This window comes from Protopterus annectens, chromosome 2.part0 (assembly GCF_019279795.1).
Source record: "Protopterus annectens isolate FY-2018-M chromosome 2.part0, PAN1.0, whole genome shotgun sequence".
Lineage (NCBI taxonomy): Eukaryota > Metazoa > Chordata > Ceratodontiformes > Protopteridae > Protopterus > Protopterus annectens.
Window position 1 is genome coordinate 272,600,213 of NC_056728.1, and position 19,515 is coordinate 272,619,727.

At 40.0% G+C, this 19,515-nt stretch overlaps 1 protein-coding gene across 2 annotated transcripts in view; it reads right to left on the minus strand.

Annotated features, from left to right (window-relative positions):
* Nucleotides 1-1,228: 1,228 nt before the first annotated feature.
* SNX2 (sorting nexin 2) overlaps nucleotides 1,229-19,515 on the minus strand; it is a 1,338,063-nt gene continuing 1,319,776 nt past the window's right edge. For both annotated transcript variants that reach the window (XM_044060758.1, XM_044060759.1), the window contains one exon: nucleotides 1,229-1,771. In XM_044060758.1, the coding sequence (XP_043916693.1) occupies nucleotides 1,721-1,771 (51 nt within the window). In that variant the 3' untranslated portion in view covers nucleotides 1,229-1,720. The remainder of the gene's footprint in view (nucleotides 1,772-19,515) is intronic.

The window sequence follows — 19,515 nt, forward strand, 5'->3', positions numbered from 1 at the left end:
TAAGCCTATCCATCAACTACTACTAGAATATTGGGCTTCAAACTAACACTGTCCTTCTGGGCTTAAATAAACTAACAGCCAGCTTCACCTCTTTCCCTGCTCTAATGCTCCTCTAACTTTATGCCTCAATAACATGTTGCTGTACTGCACACACACACACACACACACACACACACACACACACACACACACACACACACACACACACACACACACACACAATTTTCTCAACTCTTGCACACCTACCTATACCAAACTCTCCCTACAAGCACTCTAAAAAGTTTAATTCCTTCTCTAGCTCCAGCTAAGAGTATGTAGTATCGCTGACTTGGTAAATTGTTTCCATCTTACAGTTTTACCTCCACCACCACTTTTGTCACCCCCTACAGCTCACTCTTCATACCAATTTCTGCTCCGTGTGTTTATTTTTTTTCTCTGTAGGTGATGGCTGAATGCACTATTTCCTCCTCTTCAATTTTTCAGTTCCTCATATATACTTTTATTACTGCTGCTCAAACTGTTAGCTAGAAGTGCTTAGCTCAACAATTTATTTACATTTTCTTTCCATCTGTAGACTTGAATCCTCCGAATGATCTAATGTGCCACAACACTGTAATTACCTGATGCACTTAGCATTATTTAGGCTCTACTTGACTGTTTATAGTCTACATTGTTTCATTTGCCACTCCCTAGTACTTTACTAGCTCAATAACAGGCTAGATCATATGCACTGTTGCTCAGCATTATATTACTTGTATGTTAAATGCTTTTAAATGGAATGCATTCTTTAACGTTTGAACTTTTTTCCCTGGTTTGTCTGTGTAAATGAGCTTTTCCTCATTATGACATTCCCTGAAAGCAAACCAGAGAACTACTACTATTAGGAAAGAAAAAAAAACATTCAAACTACATCCATCAAAGAATAGTGAACACGCAGCAAAAGCTAAATGATTTTTTGCAAGTTCTTAAATGAAAACAAACTCTTGGCAAAAGAAAGTACTTTTTGACTCATAAATGTTGTCAGTATAAAACAAAAAATATACATTTATTTTAAGCATTTAACTACCCAAATACTTAAGAGAATCTGCAAAATAAAAATGGCCCTGACCTTTGACCTTGAATCAATTTGTTACTTGTTCTCCCATTTGGAACAGATTTTGTATGAATTCATAAGGTACAGAAAGAGAATGGTTATTACTAAAATATACAAAAATCATACAATGAGACATAAGGTATATCCCTTTATTGTCAATCATACAATGAGACATAAGGTATATCCCTTTATTATCATAATCACAAATTCATGATTTCTGTACAAGAATGTGTAGCTAAGCATTTATAAATGAAATTATAATCTGCTTCATAAAGGTCAGTCATGTAGTTCATTAATCAAACAAGATAAAATCTTAAAACTTTCTGGCCCCTGCACTGTGCCTCCTAGTGCAAAAATGTTAAGACAATGTAGTGTTCAATTCAGCAAAATACTGCAGAATGTCATGCCACAGTCCACAGAATTCCAGATGAGTCCGGGCATGCAGCTTGTTGGTAAAATGCCACTGGATAAAATGAGCCACATGTTAAATTATAAAATATATATAGTGCTTTATTTGGGTAGTGCTCTGTAATTGCTGTCTTATCGTGCTCTTCATGTGGAATTCAGCTGTAAACAAAGAGAAATATGCATCTCATCTTGAGATATGGAATCCTTTCAGGCATCCTTTCAGGCAATTGCTTTGGCTTCAGGTAGAAATGCCTCCCAATACTTTATCAGCTAAGGAAACACAAGAAAAAAAAAAACATACATCAGTATTACCAAACCAGGCATGAGAATCTAGATGTGTCATTTTTTTTGTAACAACAAAAATAAACGCCAGAAACCAAAATGCAAAAAAACAAGGCAGGAAACCACTGGATAAACACGTTATATAGGTAAAGCTTTCGGATACAATCCTTTCTCAATACTGAACAATGCATAAAACCAGCTCTTTATATATAGGTCCAAATATATCACATGACCTGCAGCCAAAATCACATGATATGTCATCCAGATTACAGAAACATTTTAAAAGACTTAATACAAAGGTTTAACATAAAACACTTTAATAAAACTTTAATAAAATGCTCGAATAAAACTTCAAGCTAAGAAAGATTAGCTCTACTCAATTTAACTAAAATAGGTTTGAGACTGACTTGACTATTTAAGCCTGGTTTTGAGTCACTCATAAGTCTCAAAATCCATTCATATTCTTTGATTTCTAAGTAATTATTTAGCTCCCCTCCCCTAAGTGTAGGTGTAACCTGGTCAATAATCCTAAACCTAAAAGAATGCTGCTGACCAAATTCTTCTATATGTTTAAATAATGCGTTCCTGTCATAGCATCTCCTAATTTCTGACTTATGCTCAGTCATCCTCTCCTTAAATCTGCGGGTAGTTTTGCCTACATAGAAGGCATTACATGCCTTACAGGTGGCCAAGTAAACCACATGGGTAGTGGTACATGTACCTGACACTCTAAATTTAAATGTCCTACCACTAATGGGATGTACAAATGTATCATTTTCTAAATTATAAATGTCATCACAACAGGAGCAATTGTGACATTTGTGGGTACCATATTTCACTATAGTGGACACAGGTGTAGTCCTCTCAAAGTCTTTGTAGCATAACGAACTCTTAAGAGTCTTCATATTCTTATAAGAGAAATTGGGTTTAGGTCCCAATAAACTTTTTAATTCATCTGATGCCATCAAGATAACCCAATTATCAGATATAATTTTTCTAACAACCGGTGTCCTTAAATTGTATGTAGTTACATATCTAATAGGTGCTACAGGTGTCTGTTTACACCTAGGATCAAGATCAAGATTAACAACATCTTCATATAGAGCTGGCTTAAATAAAGTCCGTCTTTCTTCCCTAATCTTAATGACCTGCTCAGAAAGTAAAGATCTATCATACCCACTAAGCAAGAAATCATTAACCATCTCATTTAATTGTATTTCAAAGCAGGCATCATCGGTGTTAAGTCTACCAAGTCTGCAAAATTGAGATTTAACAGTACTTCTAAAGATGTGAGGTGCATGCATGCTTGTGGCATAGGTATATCTACCTGAACAAACTTCTGTCCTAAAGATACTAGTTTGTAGTGTATCTCCAGTGAGATCTAACTTAAGATCCAAAAATGTAATGGAAGTTTCAGATACCGTCATCTTAAACTTTAGGAAAGTAGATGCAGAATTTAAAAAATCCAGAAATTTTTCAAGGTCCTCGTGGCTACCTTTCCAAAGTAAGAGGCAGTCATCTACGAAACGTTGAAAAAATGTAATATTATTTTTAAATGGGTTCCCATCACCAAATAAATGCGTTCTTTCCCACTGATAAAGTATCAGGTTGGCATAAGTATTGGCTACGGAGGTACCCATAGCCACCCCTGTGAGTTGTAAATAGATGGAGCCATTAAAAAGAAAGACATTATTTTTCAATATGACATCCATAAGGCTGCAAATAGTCTCAACTTTGTTGGGATTATCACATGTATATGTCCACAAAAAATCTCTTAAGAGTTCTAAACCTACATCATTAGGAATAACAGTGAAAAGTGATACAATGTCCAAAGAAACTAAAAGGTACTTATTGTTAATTAGGGATACTTTTTCTTTAACTATCCATCTCCTTAATTTCTGTAGTAAATCAAAGCTATCTTTAATGATAGAATCACATTTAACAAGGTAGGGAAACAATTGCCCATGTAGATAAACCGAAATGGGTTCCGTCACCCAACCTGCCCCAGAGACAATAGGTCTCATGGGTGGATCTAGCTTAGATTTATGAATTTTGGGGAGGCCATAAAGATGTGGTATAACTGGGCAAGTAACAGTGAGATAATTGAATAACTCAAGATCTATATCACCACTTAGTTGTAAATCATACACAACCATGTCAACATATGCAATACTTTTTTTCACATCCAAGTTGGTAATACATTTAAAAGCTTTAGTGTCTTGAAGCAACTTAGACATAGAACCCATGTAATCAACTCGGTTCATAAGAACCACATCACCTCCTTTATCAGCCTGTTTTATAATTATATCCTTGCAGGACTGTAAGTTCTTCAAAGCTTTAGATTCACCAAAAGTTAAATTAAATCTTTTTTTCTTTCTAACAGGTATATTAAATAACTGCCTGATATGAATTTCACAAACATCATGGAAAGCTTTAACCACTGGAGTGCTGGTAGGTACAAACGTACTACGTCACTTGTTACCTCCCCCAGCAACTTCAGAATTACCAAATAACAGTTTTAAGTTCAATAGTCTGGAGAAAATTTTCAAGTCAGTTAATGCTGATACTAAATTCTCTTCACAACAAGGGATAAAGTTCAGGCCCTTTGAAAATAACGAATAATGAGCATCATCTAACTCTATCACTGATAAATTCAGCATGCCTCGGACAACCTGCGGCTCTGTTTGCCCAGTCCTAAAGGGCTCTCACTTTTTCTTTTATTATTAGACATACCTGATTGCAGCACCGGAGAACCTCTGTGCTGCAAAATGCGTTCCTCAACTGTCTCTGGGCGCTCTAGCTGGAAGCGCTTATTAGAAAAATTCGTAAAGTTAAGCGTTGACTGCTGTGTTTTCTTTATAGACACATTCTGAACGCCATCAACTGATGGCATCGTAACACTTCTTCCCTCAATGCTGGCTTCCATATTTACTTAACGTAACGACGTCTGGATCAGACTATTAGCTTCCAGAGGCAGGGGACGCTCTTCTATGAGTGAGGCAGATGAACCAGTAATGTTAGGTGTAGTTTCACGAAATTCATCTAAAGTATCAAGGGTATTTTTATGTGGTGTCTTAGATTGAACTTTAGTTTTAATAGCAACGTTCTCCTTAGGCCAAGAGAAAATATTACCCTTATTGAAGTCATTTATGTCGCGCCACAGCTTTCGCTTCTTGGTCGCTTCCATCCTTCCATCAAGTGTGTGTACTCTTTCCATCATGTGCTGATAGTCATCCGACATGGCAGTAAACACAGGCATATTAAGTAAGGTACTTTCAAGTACAAAGATCTCCTTTTTAAGATCCTCTTCAACTTTGGTGAAAAAATCATTCATCAAACACATGTAATCAATGCTGAGTTTGATATTCAGCTGCTGCCACCTCTTTAACAAATCAGGGTAAGCGTTCCCATACGAGGGCATCTTTAAAATTCTGAGCCCCCTGGGAACAATACCCTTGTCAATGTATGCCAAAAAGCTAAAGCGCTGCCACTGCAGACGCTTAAAAGTATGTAATTTTCTTTCTAGCATTTGCAGAGTCTTAGTATATTCCATAGTACCTTCTGTGTTTGAAGAAGTAGAGTCCATATTTACAGAGTTAAACGGCTCAATAAAGCCCAATAAAGGGTTCTTCTCTATATTAATAAGAGACTTAAGAGAGCTTGTTGGAGCTGCCATGATAGCTAGTAGGCTGCAAAATAGACCTGAACACAGTCTCCCAAAGGCAGGACGATAAAATAACAAAAATAAACGCCAGAAACCAAAATGCAAAAAAACAAGGCAGGAAACCACTGGATAAACACTTTATATAGGTAAAGCTTTCGGATACAATCCTTTCTCAATACTGAACAATGCATAAAACCAGCTCTTTATATATAGGTCCAAATATATCACATGACTTGCAGCCAAAATCACATTATGTCATCCAGATTACAGAAACATTTTAAAAGACTTAATACAAAGGTTTAACATAAAACACTTTAATAAAACTTTAATAAAATGCTCGAATAAAACTTCAAGCTAAGAAAGATTAGCTCTACTCAATTTAACTAAAATAGGTTTGAGCCTGACTTGGCTATTTAAGCCTGGTTTTGAGTCACTCATAAGTCTCAAAATCCATTCATATTCTTTGATTTCTAAGTAATTATTTAGGTCCCCTCCCCTAAGTGTAGGTGTAACCTGGTCAATAATCCTAAACCTAAAAGAATGCTGCTGACCAAATTCTTCTATATGTTTAAATAATGCGTTCCTGTCATAGCATCTCCTAATTTCTGACTTCTGCTCAGTCATCCTGTCCTTAAACCTGCGGGTAGTTTTGCCTACATACAAGGCATTATATGCCTCACAGGTGGCCAAGTAAACCACATGGGTAGTGGTACATGTACCTGCCACTCTAAATTTAAATGTCCTACCATTAATGGGATGTACAAATGTATCATTTTCTAAATTATAAATGTCATCACAACAGGAGCAATTGTGACATTTGTGGGTACCATATTTCACTATAGTGGACACAGGTGTAGTCCTCTCAAAGTCTTTGTAGCATAACAAACACTTAAGAGTCTTCATATTCTTATAAGAGAAATTGGGTTTAGGTCCCAATAAACTTTTTAATTCATCTGATGCCATCAAGATAACCCAATTATCAGATATAATTTTTCTAACAGCCGGTGTCCTTAAATTGTATGTAGTTACATATCTAATAGTTGCTACAGGTGTCTGTTTACACCTAGGATCAAGATTAACAACATCTTCATATAGAGCTGGCTTAAATAAAGTCTGTCTTTCTTCCCTAATCTTAATGACCTGTTCAGAAAGTAAAGATCTATCATACCCACTAAGCAAAAAGTCCTTGACCATCTCATTTAACTGTACTTCAAAATAAGCATCATCGGTGTTGAGTCTACTAAGTCTGCAAAATTGAGATTTAACAGTACTTCTAAAGATGTGAGGTGCATGCATGCTTGTGGCATAGGTATATCTACCTGAACAAACTTCTTTCCTAAAGATACTGGTTTGTAATGTATCTCCAGTGAGATCTAACTTAAGATCCAAAAATGTAATAGAAGTTTCGGATACCGTCATTTTAAACTTTAAGAAAGTAGATGCAGAATTTAAAAAATCCAGAAATTTTTCAAGGTCCTCGTGGCTACCTTTCCAAAGTAAGAGGCAGTCATCTACGAAACGTTGAAAAAATGTAATAAAAAATGTAATATTATTTTTAAATGGGTTCCCATCACCAAATAAATGCGTTCTTTCCCACTGATAAAGTATCAGGTTAGCTCTTAGCTTGAAGTTTTATTCGAGCATTTTATTAAAGTTTTATTAAAGTGTTTTATGTTAAACCTTTGTATTAAATCTTTTAAAATGTTTCTGTAATCTGGATGACATATCATGTGATTTTGGCTGCAGGTCATGTGATATATTTGGACCTATATATAAAGAGCTGGTTTTATGCATTGTTCAGTATTGAGAAAGGATTGTATCCGAAAGCTTTACCTATATAAAGTGTTTATCCAGTGGTTTCCTGCCTTGTCATTTTTTTGTAAGCAATGAGCTGCCACAAAGGCAATGGAACAAGACTATCTGCTACAACTCTTATCAGTTTCTGTTTTGAAAATACCTGCACTGTAGACTGCCCAAACCACTCTTCCACACTTTACAAAAATCTCCCACCCCAGATATACACTGCAGATAAAATAACAAGCACCACAGTAATATTTAAACATAAAACAATGTCTGTCATCCCAACAAATGCAACAGAAACTACTCTAGTTACTAGACTACTCAGAACTGAGCAGACTTTTAATTTATTTGGCAGTAGTGATGCAGACACATTAAGAAAGATTTACAAGTTAACACCACCTTAGCAACGATATTCTGAGGATCAGCTTAAAAAACACTTGCAAATTGGACATCACTCTCAAGGTCAGACAGATTGGTAACATACAATGTGCAGATAATAACCAATCTGCTACTTGGTTAGTACTAAACAGTTGCCTGCATTACATTCTAGAACACAGATCCTTAATGTACGGGTCGTAATCAGTCAGTCAGCCATGGGGCTAAGTAGTATAAATGACAAATGTGTACAGAATTCCAACACTTAGGTTCTATAAGTAGAGTCTACTATAGCCTATAGAATCAACTACCTGAATACACTTTATAGATTGATACCATGAATGCTCCGGTAACTGATACCCTGACTAAACCTGCAAAAAACAGCTGTCATAAAGGAAAATATGAATGAATGCCCCTTAACCTGACAAGAGCTTGTAAAAGACACGACGCAGACTCTAGTAATCACCACTAGGCCAAAATTAAGAACCACAAATCGAAAGTGATAGTTTCGCACTTGAAACTTAAGACATTTCTTGTGTACCTGAAAATTAATGTGCTAAAAAACTTTCTTCAGATGTAGGCTAGACATCCACAGCTCTACAGGCAGAAGGGTGACCAAGGTTTGGAGAGTCACCATTCTTCCTCAGCGTGACAGAACTGCAGCGGTTGGTGAGATCCGAAAATAATCTCCGGTAATATCTGTTCCTTACCATTCCCAAGAAAGTTTATGTTCTTAGTTTGTCAACTGATCTAGAAAGGGACCATTCTTGATAAGTCTAAGATTATCTCACCCTCCACTCCAATTCAACTGTTTTTTTAGAAGCCCATGTGATCTCAAAGGTGCATCCAGTAACAACAATCATCACCGCAGCAGGGTATGCCTAGCCCCTGAATTTGTCAGTTCAACACAAAAATGAGAAGCACATTTCCTGGAAATAAACAACAATGAGAAGCACATTTCCTGGGAATAAACAAACACTATAGCTCAAACAAATACACTCTTAATAAAGATACAGACACAAACAGGAAAGCACACATACACTTGCCCAACTTGCAGAAAACGTTAACAGCAGCACCCAGCTCTGTCGGGAAGAGGGAAAATGTTGACTATAACCCAGATGACCACATCTTGGAAAACAGTTTGTATGCTGGAGGAGACAGGCAGGGTAGGGTGGAAATGACGTGATGTAGTCTAGATCTGCCAACCTGCTCCTGTGGCCAAAGGACCAGAAGATGTGGGCTTAGTGAATGTAATGCTTATGGGACATGTGTGTATGTGTGTGTGTGTGTGGGAGTGTATAGGACAACTCCATGGTGACATGGTGTTCAAATCAGACACCAAGAGAAGATTTAAGGCAAAAGAGCAATACCTCTCTTGGCTACCTTTTTGGTGTCATGACAGACTGCTCTCACCCTGATGTTGGGGAATGAATGGGCAGTTTCAATATGGAAGCCAGAAGGACAAAAAGAAAAGGGGAGGGAAACTTCAACAGCAGCTTAACTGGAGGAGCTTTCCAGACAAAGTGAGACATGGGGGTTGGGTATCTGTGATACATTGATAGGAATTTCCTTTAAGTCTTACCTATGTGGGAGGGTGCTAACTGTAACTCCAAATGTTCAAATAGAAGGATAATTACTATAGGGAATTCATAAGATTAATGGAATTAAGCCATAGCTGGACACAAGTCATCCAGCCAAATCTTAATCAGTTGGATGTCCCCAGGGGCATGTAGTTACTCTTCTGCACCAAAGTTGCCAACAGAAAACCTGTTTATAACCAAAGTACAATCCACTACAATTTTTTTTTGTTTTTCTCTGGTGCCAGCACCTGCTCAATCAAATCTTTATCAACAAATGCTCCTGTTGTAGCCAGCTCTGTTGCCATAGAAGGACAAAGCCCTCACTATGACCCAGGCAACCAGAGTCTGACTAGTGGCATAGGGGTGTGTTGGAGCTCGCATTAGGGAGGAGAGGAATGATGAGACTTATGCCAGCTCACCTCTCTTTGCGAAGAGGGGAGCAAGTGTTTGTGAGCACACTCTCCGCAGTAGGGTCTCCAAAAGTGGTCAGGGACCATACAGAGGTCCTTGTCTACAAGGTTGGGTCGGGGCAAGTCCAACTGATCACATCACACAGAGGTGTGGTGTGCTTCACAAAGGCCAACAGCATACCTACCCAATGGATGTGAATGAGCATGCCTGCATACAGGTCTCAGGCCATGGGTGCTTTGATGATGAGCACTCTTTAATGGCTCTTGCCCCAATGATAGGGAATGAACGGACAAGATTACAAAGAGGGACTGATGGCTGACAGGCAGCTGGGGAAAAAAATACAAAACAAATACTCTTGTAGTATTGCTCAAATTACTTGTATTATGATAGACCACAAAAATATAGTACAAAGAAATAAATCAATCTAGTTCTAAACACTAAAGTTCCTACACAGATTTAAAAAAAACAGGATTATGTCTGATGGTATATCACAACACCATCCTTCAGAGGAAAAATATACAAACTGCACATATCTAAACAGAAACACTCAGTAGTTAAATGCCATTCTCTAAGGCCTGATGCTAGCTAATGTATGTCATTATGGGAGACCCATCCCTCAAGTAATCATATGGCACAGAGGGTGGAAGCCCTTCCTTCAATAATGGCCCTTTTATTTTACATCGACAAGCATGGCAAATACCCTTACAGAAGTGTTCCCCCCCTGCTCATCATAATGATCACTGCTGAAGGGAATTTGTAAAATGAAATGGAGTGCACCGCATAGTGTACCACTTTATTCTTGGACATAGGTAGATGGACAGAATTAAATATGTCTGGCAAATTATGCCTTTCTTCTGGAATGTGCACTCAGTTTGCAGAATTTGCAGAAGGTGAATGCATGGCAAAGTGGAAACACACAAAACTCTAGTCAGAAAAACTCTTGAAGATGTCAGTAGTAATGGCTGCAGATCTGGTGGAGTAGGCCTTAACCTGTTCATTCAAAGTTTTTTCCATACCTGTCACAGTTGAAGGTAATGTAGTTGGCCAGTCACTTGAAGAGACTGTTCAATCTCTAAGTGGGGCAGGGTTGGTATAATGGTTAAGGTCTTTACCTTACAGGTACAATATATGGAGTTTGATTCTGACCTCTGGTAATTGGTGAGGCCTGAAATAGTCTGCTGACTGATAGCCTTGTCTTTAACTATGAACCTACGAGTCACCCTGCTTGTCAACCATGAATCAGTTGGTAACTCATCTGAGGTACAAATACATCACTCCAGGAAGACCTAATGTTACCACAATATCAAAGTAGGTTTCTCTGTTTAACATCTGCTCATGTGCACTGAAATCTCTAAGCTAAAGGAATACATCTTGGTACTTTACTGGTTAGGAATGCAGACTGCATGAAAGTTCATGGTCATCTTTGCTGCTAGTTCATGGATCATCTTGGTTAGCCTCATTTGCCATACTTAATGTCATTTTTGGAAGACCCATCTCTCATGCAATCACATGGCACATGACGGCAAAAGCATGGGGGGACTAGGATTAAGCACCCCTTTAAGTACCAGAGTACCATAATGAGGTCTGTCGCCATTTGCACCATTATTGGCAAGAGGTGTCTACAGTGAGTTTGCTAAGCATAGTCAGATGCATCTTTTTTCAACCTCTGGTAGAAGAAGATAGCTGAAGGGAAGGGTATGCTACAGTGACTGGTGATTTTATTCAGTTACTACTACTACTGTATATTCTTCACCCTGGTATTCTGAATCATTATGTTAGAGGATAACATACAGTCTATGGATTTTTAGTAGGATCCTGCCTTGATATTTGAAAAAAAGTTAGACTGCACGTCTGAACATTGTGGGAGGCTTCTAGACTCTAAAAATCACTTCTTAATTTCCTGTAGGACTTGCTAAAATTTACCACTGAGATTATCTGGTTCAGGCAGCCATATGGATAAACACGGACACCAAGATCTTGTTGAATACCTTGGGTGTAGTAGAAAGGCCAAATAAGTAAACTGTTAGTGAAACTAACTCATCTTGGATCAGAAAAACTGCTTGTAAATTCTGTGGATGGGGATATCGCCATAAGAGACCTCCTTTGTTTAAAGTGAGAAGGATCCCTGTGCTGCCACAGATCTGAGACCCTGAACCCACATCTTTCTTGGCCATGAAAGGTTGACAAGAATAACTTTTGGCCTTTCTTTTCAAAAAGTTGTATTAAGGAGCAGAATGACTAGGAATGGTGAAAAAGTGTACAAAAATCTTCTGGGCCATTGGAAGGAGAGGGCACTCACTGTTTATCTCTTGCTTATCCTGCTAAACCAAGCAGAAAAGAGCATTCTCTATCACAGCAAATAGGCTGACCTCCGGGGTGTGTCACTCCTGGAAAACCCAAACTTGACAAAAATCTTTAATTCAAGAGTACTGCAGGAACAGTTCACATAACTTAACAGTACATTCCTCCCGAGACATGAATGGCTGACAAGAGTGATGGCCCAAAATGACCTATGCCATATTGCATCACTTCTCTACACAAAGCATATGCCCATGTGTTCTCTTAACTGCTTATGCATCACAATGTGCACCAGTTGTCTGATCAAATCAGGAGACTACCTTGTAAGAAGTTCTGGCTCCCAAGCCATTATTGGCTGATGGAGCAAACAGCTGCAACTTGATGGATGAAGAGCACTATCTCTAGGGAGGCCATTTTCCTTGGACCATGGAGGAGTCAAGATGAGCAACTCACACCACCAGTATACCATCCATTATTAGGACCTATGACATGTTCAAAGAAAGTGAGATTTGCTATGGAGACGGATGTGGATTAGCCCACCACTCTACAGCCTGGCAGTAAGGATCTGACAATAACAGATCTGAGTGTATGTGTGCACAGTGACTCTGTAGCAAGTAACATCTCACAGAACACTGCAACACCCAATTTCCCAGGAATGTAAACTGTGCCATAAAGACAACGATTGCCTTTAACCCCCAAAAAAACAGGGCAAGGTTGGGCCTGAACCCTCCTTGATGTACCCTATCTCAAAGACATTACACCCTGGGCTTTCAATGCAGGCTGAAATGACCAACAGTTAAGGATATCCAAACCCTCATTAATGACAGCACTCTTCAGACAGGATCACATTGGATTTCTCCTAGTTTACAAAACACCTACAGGTATGAAAAATGGAGAGACAAACAGTAAGGATGTCACCAATGTGTCAACTGAAGGGGACCACCTGAAGCAAGTCATCCAGTTAGAGGAACACGTAGTTTCTTCTAGGGAAGCACGTGTACTTAGGTTCATAGGTGATTACGAGGTTAGTTGTACCTTGTGTCTGTGAGGTAAGCACCTTAACCACTATGCCAATCCCAAATTCCTACAACCTTATCATTAAGCTTAATAATTAATAATTCCCATTTGCTAACCAGGAAGGCCCCTGGACAGAGTTCCTTTTCAGGGGCGACCTGGGAGAAATGTCAGGTTAACTGACGTGCTCAAAGTCACACAGAAGGCAAATGAGGGCTGAGGGAATCTATCAATGGCTATATTAAATGATTGGCATCAACTGTTTCTCTTAGGTTCTGTTGTGGGGCATTTTAAGCCTAGTCAATTTCCCTCAAAGGTGATATCAAAACCCTGTACCATTTTTCTGGGAGGTAAACATCTTAACCATTACAGCAATCCCCAACCCCTTCTCCTACAAGATCAACACTTGCTAGTCAAGCACTTTAGTAAATGCATTGGGTGGAGAGGAGAGACCAAACAGAAGCACTCTTCACTGAAAGTGGTGCTGCCCAGAACATGCAAAAGGTCCATCCTGTACAAAATCCTGACAGAATGTGCCAGAAGGCATCTATCTTGTCCAACACCACCATGCAAGCATCCTGCAACAGCAGAAGCATGACCTCATGGAGAGTCTCTATACAGAATTAGACTAATCAGATATGTTCAATGACACTACTAAGGGCCAAGATGGAATGAAAGTAGCATAGGGACAGCTTCTGTAGTCTCTTTGAGAAGTATAGTCTACTCCTACTGCAGAGCTCTGTGAAGAGCACTTATTCCTTGAATTATATGTTTTTTTAGTGCGGATGTGAAATCACTAAGTGGCTGTCTGAGATGATTATGAATATGCAGCAAAGGCTTTCTAAGATAAAGTAAACTTGCAGAACTGCTCATCACCCAAAAGGCCACTCACTGACAGCAGTCAAGAATGTGACTAAGGGGACTCTGCCAATATAGTAAAGGGAAGCAAAACCATAAGATGCATGAGCCTTCATAATCCTTAATTCTATGTGAATGCTTCTTGCTAGTGTACAGGACATGGAGGCAGAAGAAGGGGCTGTGACTCATCATAAAGAAGCTTCAGAGTGATCCATGTCTGTTCCTCATTTGGGACCCCTTAACCAGATTCCATGTAGACTGCCCAAAAAGCATCTCTTTCTGGAAGGGGTGCCCAGGATAGCCTGCTCATCCTTAATGGAGAGGCTTGAGTCATGCTATCCTACACAGGCACAATCCCATGCCAGATGCTCTATCACCACTTGAAAACAATCAAACCACAGCCAGCAAAACAGAAGCATGGTGTAGTAGCTGTGGTAAAGTGCTTAACTACAAAAATTCTTGATACTAGAATAATGAAGTTCTTTCAGCTTCTCCAGCACCCTTCCCACATGGGAATATTAAATCATGGAGAGCAGAGACAAAAAAACTGAGGAATCCCAGTCCCAATTTGGCAAAATATCCTCTTGCTAATCATGTCCAACGCCTTTTATTCTTTCTCAAGACATTCAGGTGAAAATGTGGCGAGGTCTCTTTGAACATCACTGGACCAATGACATCACACAGGAGTCTGCCACAGGAAGTTTGGTCAGTGTGTCTCACCACTTCATTTGGGTCCTTTAGAGGGAATTAGGCTTCATACAAGCAGAATCTAGATTCTTCCATGATGAACAGATAACATCCTTGAGGAAAGATCTATAGTGGTAGCAGTGGTGGTGGTAGTAGTAGTAGTAGTGATGGTGGAAGAGAGCATTGGGTTCTTTTCATTTTTCTCCACCATGTACTGATTGAACAGTTTCAGAAAAGGTGTAGAAAAGCCAGACGTCATTCCACGGAAAATGTCACTAGACTGAAAGCATCCCTAAACCAAGATTTATTCTTGGTATTACGGGAGGATCTATAGGAAGTTGAAAACTCATCAATTCTGAAATGGCAGCTACTGACTTAGACCTTCAAGAAGAGGTCACTATTAACAGTGGACCATAGAAGATGTGTTTATCCAGTTACTGTTTTCTCATGATCTGCATAGAGTTCTTCTGCAGCTGTTTTGTTCAATGTACAGAAAAATGCAGTCTCATGCCTTTGAAAGTGTTGAAGCATGCAGGATAGAACTCCAATATAAAACCCACATTACTATTTATTCTCTTGTTTCCTCAAGATATCATAAATGTGCTTGTGACAGGCAAGGTCCAGTACCAGGACGAATACTTATTACACCAAAATCAAAAAACTTGCAACCTTATAAAATCCTAAGGGGGGAGGTGATGGGAGAGAAGCTCTACTGCTACAACTGACAACTAGATAAACAAAAGTCATATACATACCATAATGGCAGATCAAATATATTACTGTAAATATACAACTTCTGTATCTGGGACAAGGAGATCCACATCTGTCATGCAACAGGACTGAGTCCCATGCTTATACTACTGGATGGTCAACATAGTAACATGATTACAGTGTCTACAAAGGAGACCTAGACCTGGAGATCACATCCAACTTATAGTGTCTTGCTGAAAGTATTCAGTGAAACCCATGTAGCAGCACCACAAATATTACCCAAGGATGAATTTCTGAAAATACCTGATAGCCAGTGATCTAAACAAGGGCGGCTCCTTTACAGATCTAGGAAATTATAGGCCCATCAGTCTCACCAGCTTATTATGCAAAGCCGCAGAATGTACTTATAGCAGCAAGCTCATTTCTGCTGACACAGGCAATTTAAATGATCAAGAACACAGACAATTTGGTTTAGTGAAGGGCAGGTTGTCTCTTGAAAGTAGTAAGCTTATTTGAAAAAGTTAGAGGCTGAGGACACTGGTCACTCAGTACACATTGTTTATTCTTGATCTGGCCAAAGCTTCTGACACTAACCACCATGATGGCATTATTAAAACATGATGGTATTATTAAAACAATGGGCACACAATGCAAATCCCTGTATCATCCCCACCAGATAGCAAACTGGCTATCCAACAGATCACTGGTCGTGAAAATTGCTGGTACCCTCTATGGAGATAAAATTATAATTCATGGGATACTACGAATACAAGCCTCTCCAGTTTGGCATTTATTTTGCAGACATCCAGTCCAATATACAAAAAGTGTGGTTGACCACATTTGCTGATGACTGCGAACTGGGCACTGTCATCTACTGATACTACCAGCTCCAACAAGGGCTGGGATATGCCCATATCTAGTGCAATGGAAATGCTGTTAAGCTAAATGCAAAAAAGTGCAGTACATTATGAACAGTACTCCTCTACAGATAAACACAGTTGGATACAGAATTGTTGTCAATGTGGATGGCACCTGCACCTTGAAATACAAAGTACTGGGTTCTTACGCATTCAGCTTATTCAATTATCATGTTTCCACCACAGTCAGGAAATTCTTCTGTCTGGCCAAGTTAATTTTCAAGGGAATATCTTCAAGATCTACAGATGCCATCCTGCCTCAGTACTCCACCATCACTGAATACAATGCTCTCATGGTAAGTGTGAAACTAAGCATATCGCAAGAAAGGCTCCAAAAAGTACAGTTTTGTACCTACCATAAATATAGATGTTCGAGTGTTCACACTGCTGCAGTCATTACACTTGGGTTATCCTGCCGTCAGGCGGTCCCGCAGTCGGCCAGAGTTCCAAAGTCTTGGTCCGGTGTCGGTTGCTGTCGCTTCTTCCCTGACGTCAGTGCGCCAGGGGTATATAAGAGGCATCCAACACCATTTTCTTCAGTTTTTCTTGCCCCAGATGTCAAGTGCCCCCAAGTAGGTGGGCAATACATATTGCCAATAAAACATGTAAAGGAAATACAAGGAATACCTTCAGTTACAAGCAAATACATCACAAAGGTTGTACCAGATAGAGAGGTATAGAAAAGTTCAGCTAGGTCAGAGGGGATGGAGGGAGGGTAACCTGGACTGCAGCAGTGTGAATAACATCTACATTTATGGTAGGTACAAAACTGTACTATGTTCATTGTGTTACACTGCTGCAGTCATCACATTTGCGTTGAATCCCAAAGCTAAGGATGGGCGGTGGAGTTAAACAGGGTTTGGCGAGGCTAGTAGGCCCTGCAGAACTGCAGTGGCAAAGCCAGCTCTGGTTTTAGAGTATAGAGGTAAGTGGAAGTGCTTGGTGAAGGTGTGCACTGAACTCCAAGTTGCAGCCTCCAAAATATCCTTGGTTGGTACCCCCCCTGAGAAAGCCTGTTGATGTAGCTGTAGCCCTGGTGGAATGGGACCTAATGGTAGCAGGTACCGGTTTCCCATGATGTGTGTAGCAGAAATGGATACAATGTCCTATCCATTTTGAAATGGTCGGTTTGGAGATAGCTTTTCCTTGTGATCCTGCAGCATAAGATACAAAGAGCTGGTCAGATTTTCTGAAAGCCTTAGTTTTATCCAAGTAGTAACGTAATTGCCTGTGAATGTCCAAAGAGCGCAGGAGCCTTTCTCCTTTGTTCTGGGGGTTTGGAAAAAAAGGTGGGTAAATGAATGGTTTGGTTTAGGGCCACACTGGATACCACCTTTGGCATAAAGGAAGGGTTGGTTCGTAGAGCGACTCTGTCTTGATGAAAAATGAGGAAAGGCTCCACTGCCATTAGGGCCTGTAGCTCTGAGACTCTTCGAGCTGAAGTTATTGCTAGCAGCAGGGCAGTGTTCCATGATAGAAACTGTAAATTAGCTGTAAAAGCTGGTTCAAAGGGCGGCAGTGTAAGCTTTTCCAGAACAAAGTTGAGATCCCAAGTTGGTGTTGCTGCTCTCCTGGGCAGTCTTATGTTCTTAGCCCCTCTGAGGTACTGTCTTAGCTATGGATGAGAAAATAAAGGAGGATCCATGCTGTAGTGAGCTGAAATCGCTGAGGCGTGGATCTTAATAGATGAAAAAGAAAGTTCTTTGTGCAACATCTCAGTTAAATATTGTAGAATCTGAGGAATGTTTGGAACAAGGAGATTTTGTCCTTTAGCCTGGTTCCAGGCACAAAATCTTTTCCATTTGTCTGAATAGGCTTTCCTGGTGCTGGGCCTCCTGGCCTCCAGAATGACATCCATAACAGCTTTAGAGAGAAGTGTTGGCTGGTTGTTTAGGTTATTTGCCATGCAGCCAGATTTAAAGTCTTGAGCTGGCTGTGTAGAATCTGATTGTTTTGTTGAGTGAGCAGGTGAGGAATATGAGGCAAAATCCATGGTGGGGCATGGGCCATGTTCCTTAGTATTGGATACCAGTGCTGGCGTGGCCAGTCTGGAGCAATGAGAATCATTTGTGGCCTCTCTAATCTGACTTTCAGCAGCACCTTTGCTAGAAGAGGCAGTGGAGGAAAGGCATACACTGTCAATGTTTTCCAACTGAATGAGAGGGCGTCCACTTTCCAAGCTAGTGGGTGGAATGTCCTTGTGCAAAATTTTTGAAGTTGGTAGTTTTGGGGGTTGGCGAACAGATCTATGTCTGGGCGTCCCCATTTGTTATCATTGCAAATACTTGTGGAGCTAGATTCCACTTGTGCGGATCCATGATGTTTCTGCTTAGGTCGTCTGCTAATGTGTGTTTCTTTCCTGGCAGGAATTGTGCTTGTAGGTGAACTTGGTAGGTCAGTGCTGTGTTCCACAAGGTCATTGTTTGTCTGCATAGGGGGTAGGAGTGAGTGCCCCCTTGCTTGTTTACGTACAACATTACTATGGTGTTGTCCTGGATGTAAGAGGTCCTTGAAAGCTGTTAGGGCATTCTGCACAGCTAGCATTTCTTTTTGATTGCTATGCAGATGCCTTTGATCTGCAGACCATTTGCCCTGAATGCACTGTCCTGCCATGTGTGCTCCCCAGGCATAGTCCGATGCATCTGTTGTTATAGTTTGCCTGGCTGTGGGTAAGGTAAAAGGCTGACCCTTGTTGAGGTGACATGCCTGAGCCCACCATGGAAACTCCTGTTGAAGGCAAGGAATGAGTGGTATTATCGTCTCCAAACTGTGACTGTGCTGAGTCCATACGCTTTTCAGGTACCATTGTAATTTCCTCATATGCAGTTTTGCAAATGGTATTAGCAGTATGCAAGATGCCATGAATCCCAAGGCCTGCAGAATTTTTCTTGCAGGGAGTTGGGTCTTTGTTGACATCATTTTGAAGTATTGAGTCAGCTGTTCTTGCTTCTCTGGCATGAGATAAGCCATCTGGGCCATTGTATTTAAGCTGGCACCCAGGAATATTATGTTTTGTGAGGGCACTAGTTTTGATTTCTTTTCGTTTATTGTGTACCCTAGGCAACTTAAGAGATGTTTGACAAACGCCAGATGCTTTAAGAGAATGTCCTTGCTTTCTGCTTGAATAAGGCAGTCGTCCAGGTATGGATATATTTGAATTCCTCTTTGTCTGCAGTATGCAATTACTGGTGCCAGGCATTTTGTGAAGACCCTGGGCGCAGTAGATAAGCCAAAGGGCAGTGCAGAGAATTGATAATGAGTTGAACCTGCAATAAATCGGAGGTATCTTCTGCAATTTTGTCTGATAGGGACATGCAGGTATGCCTCCTTGAGGTCCAACTTTACTGGCCAAGCTTTCTTGCCCAGCATGGGAAGAAGCTACTGTAGTGTTAGCATCTTGAATTTGGGTAGTTGCAG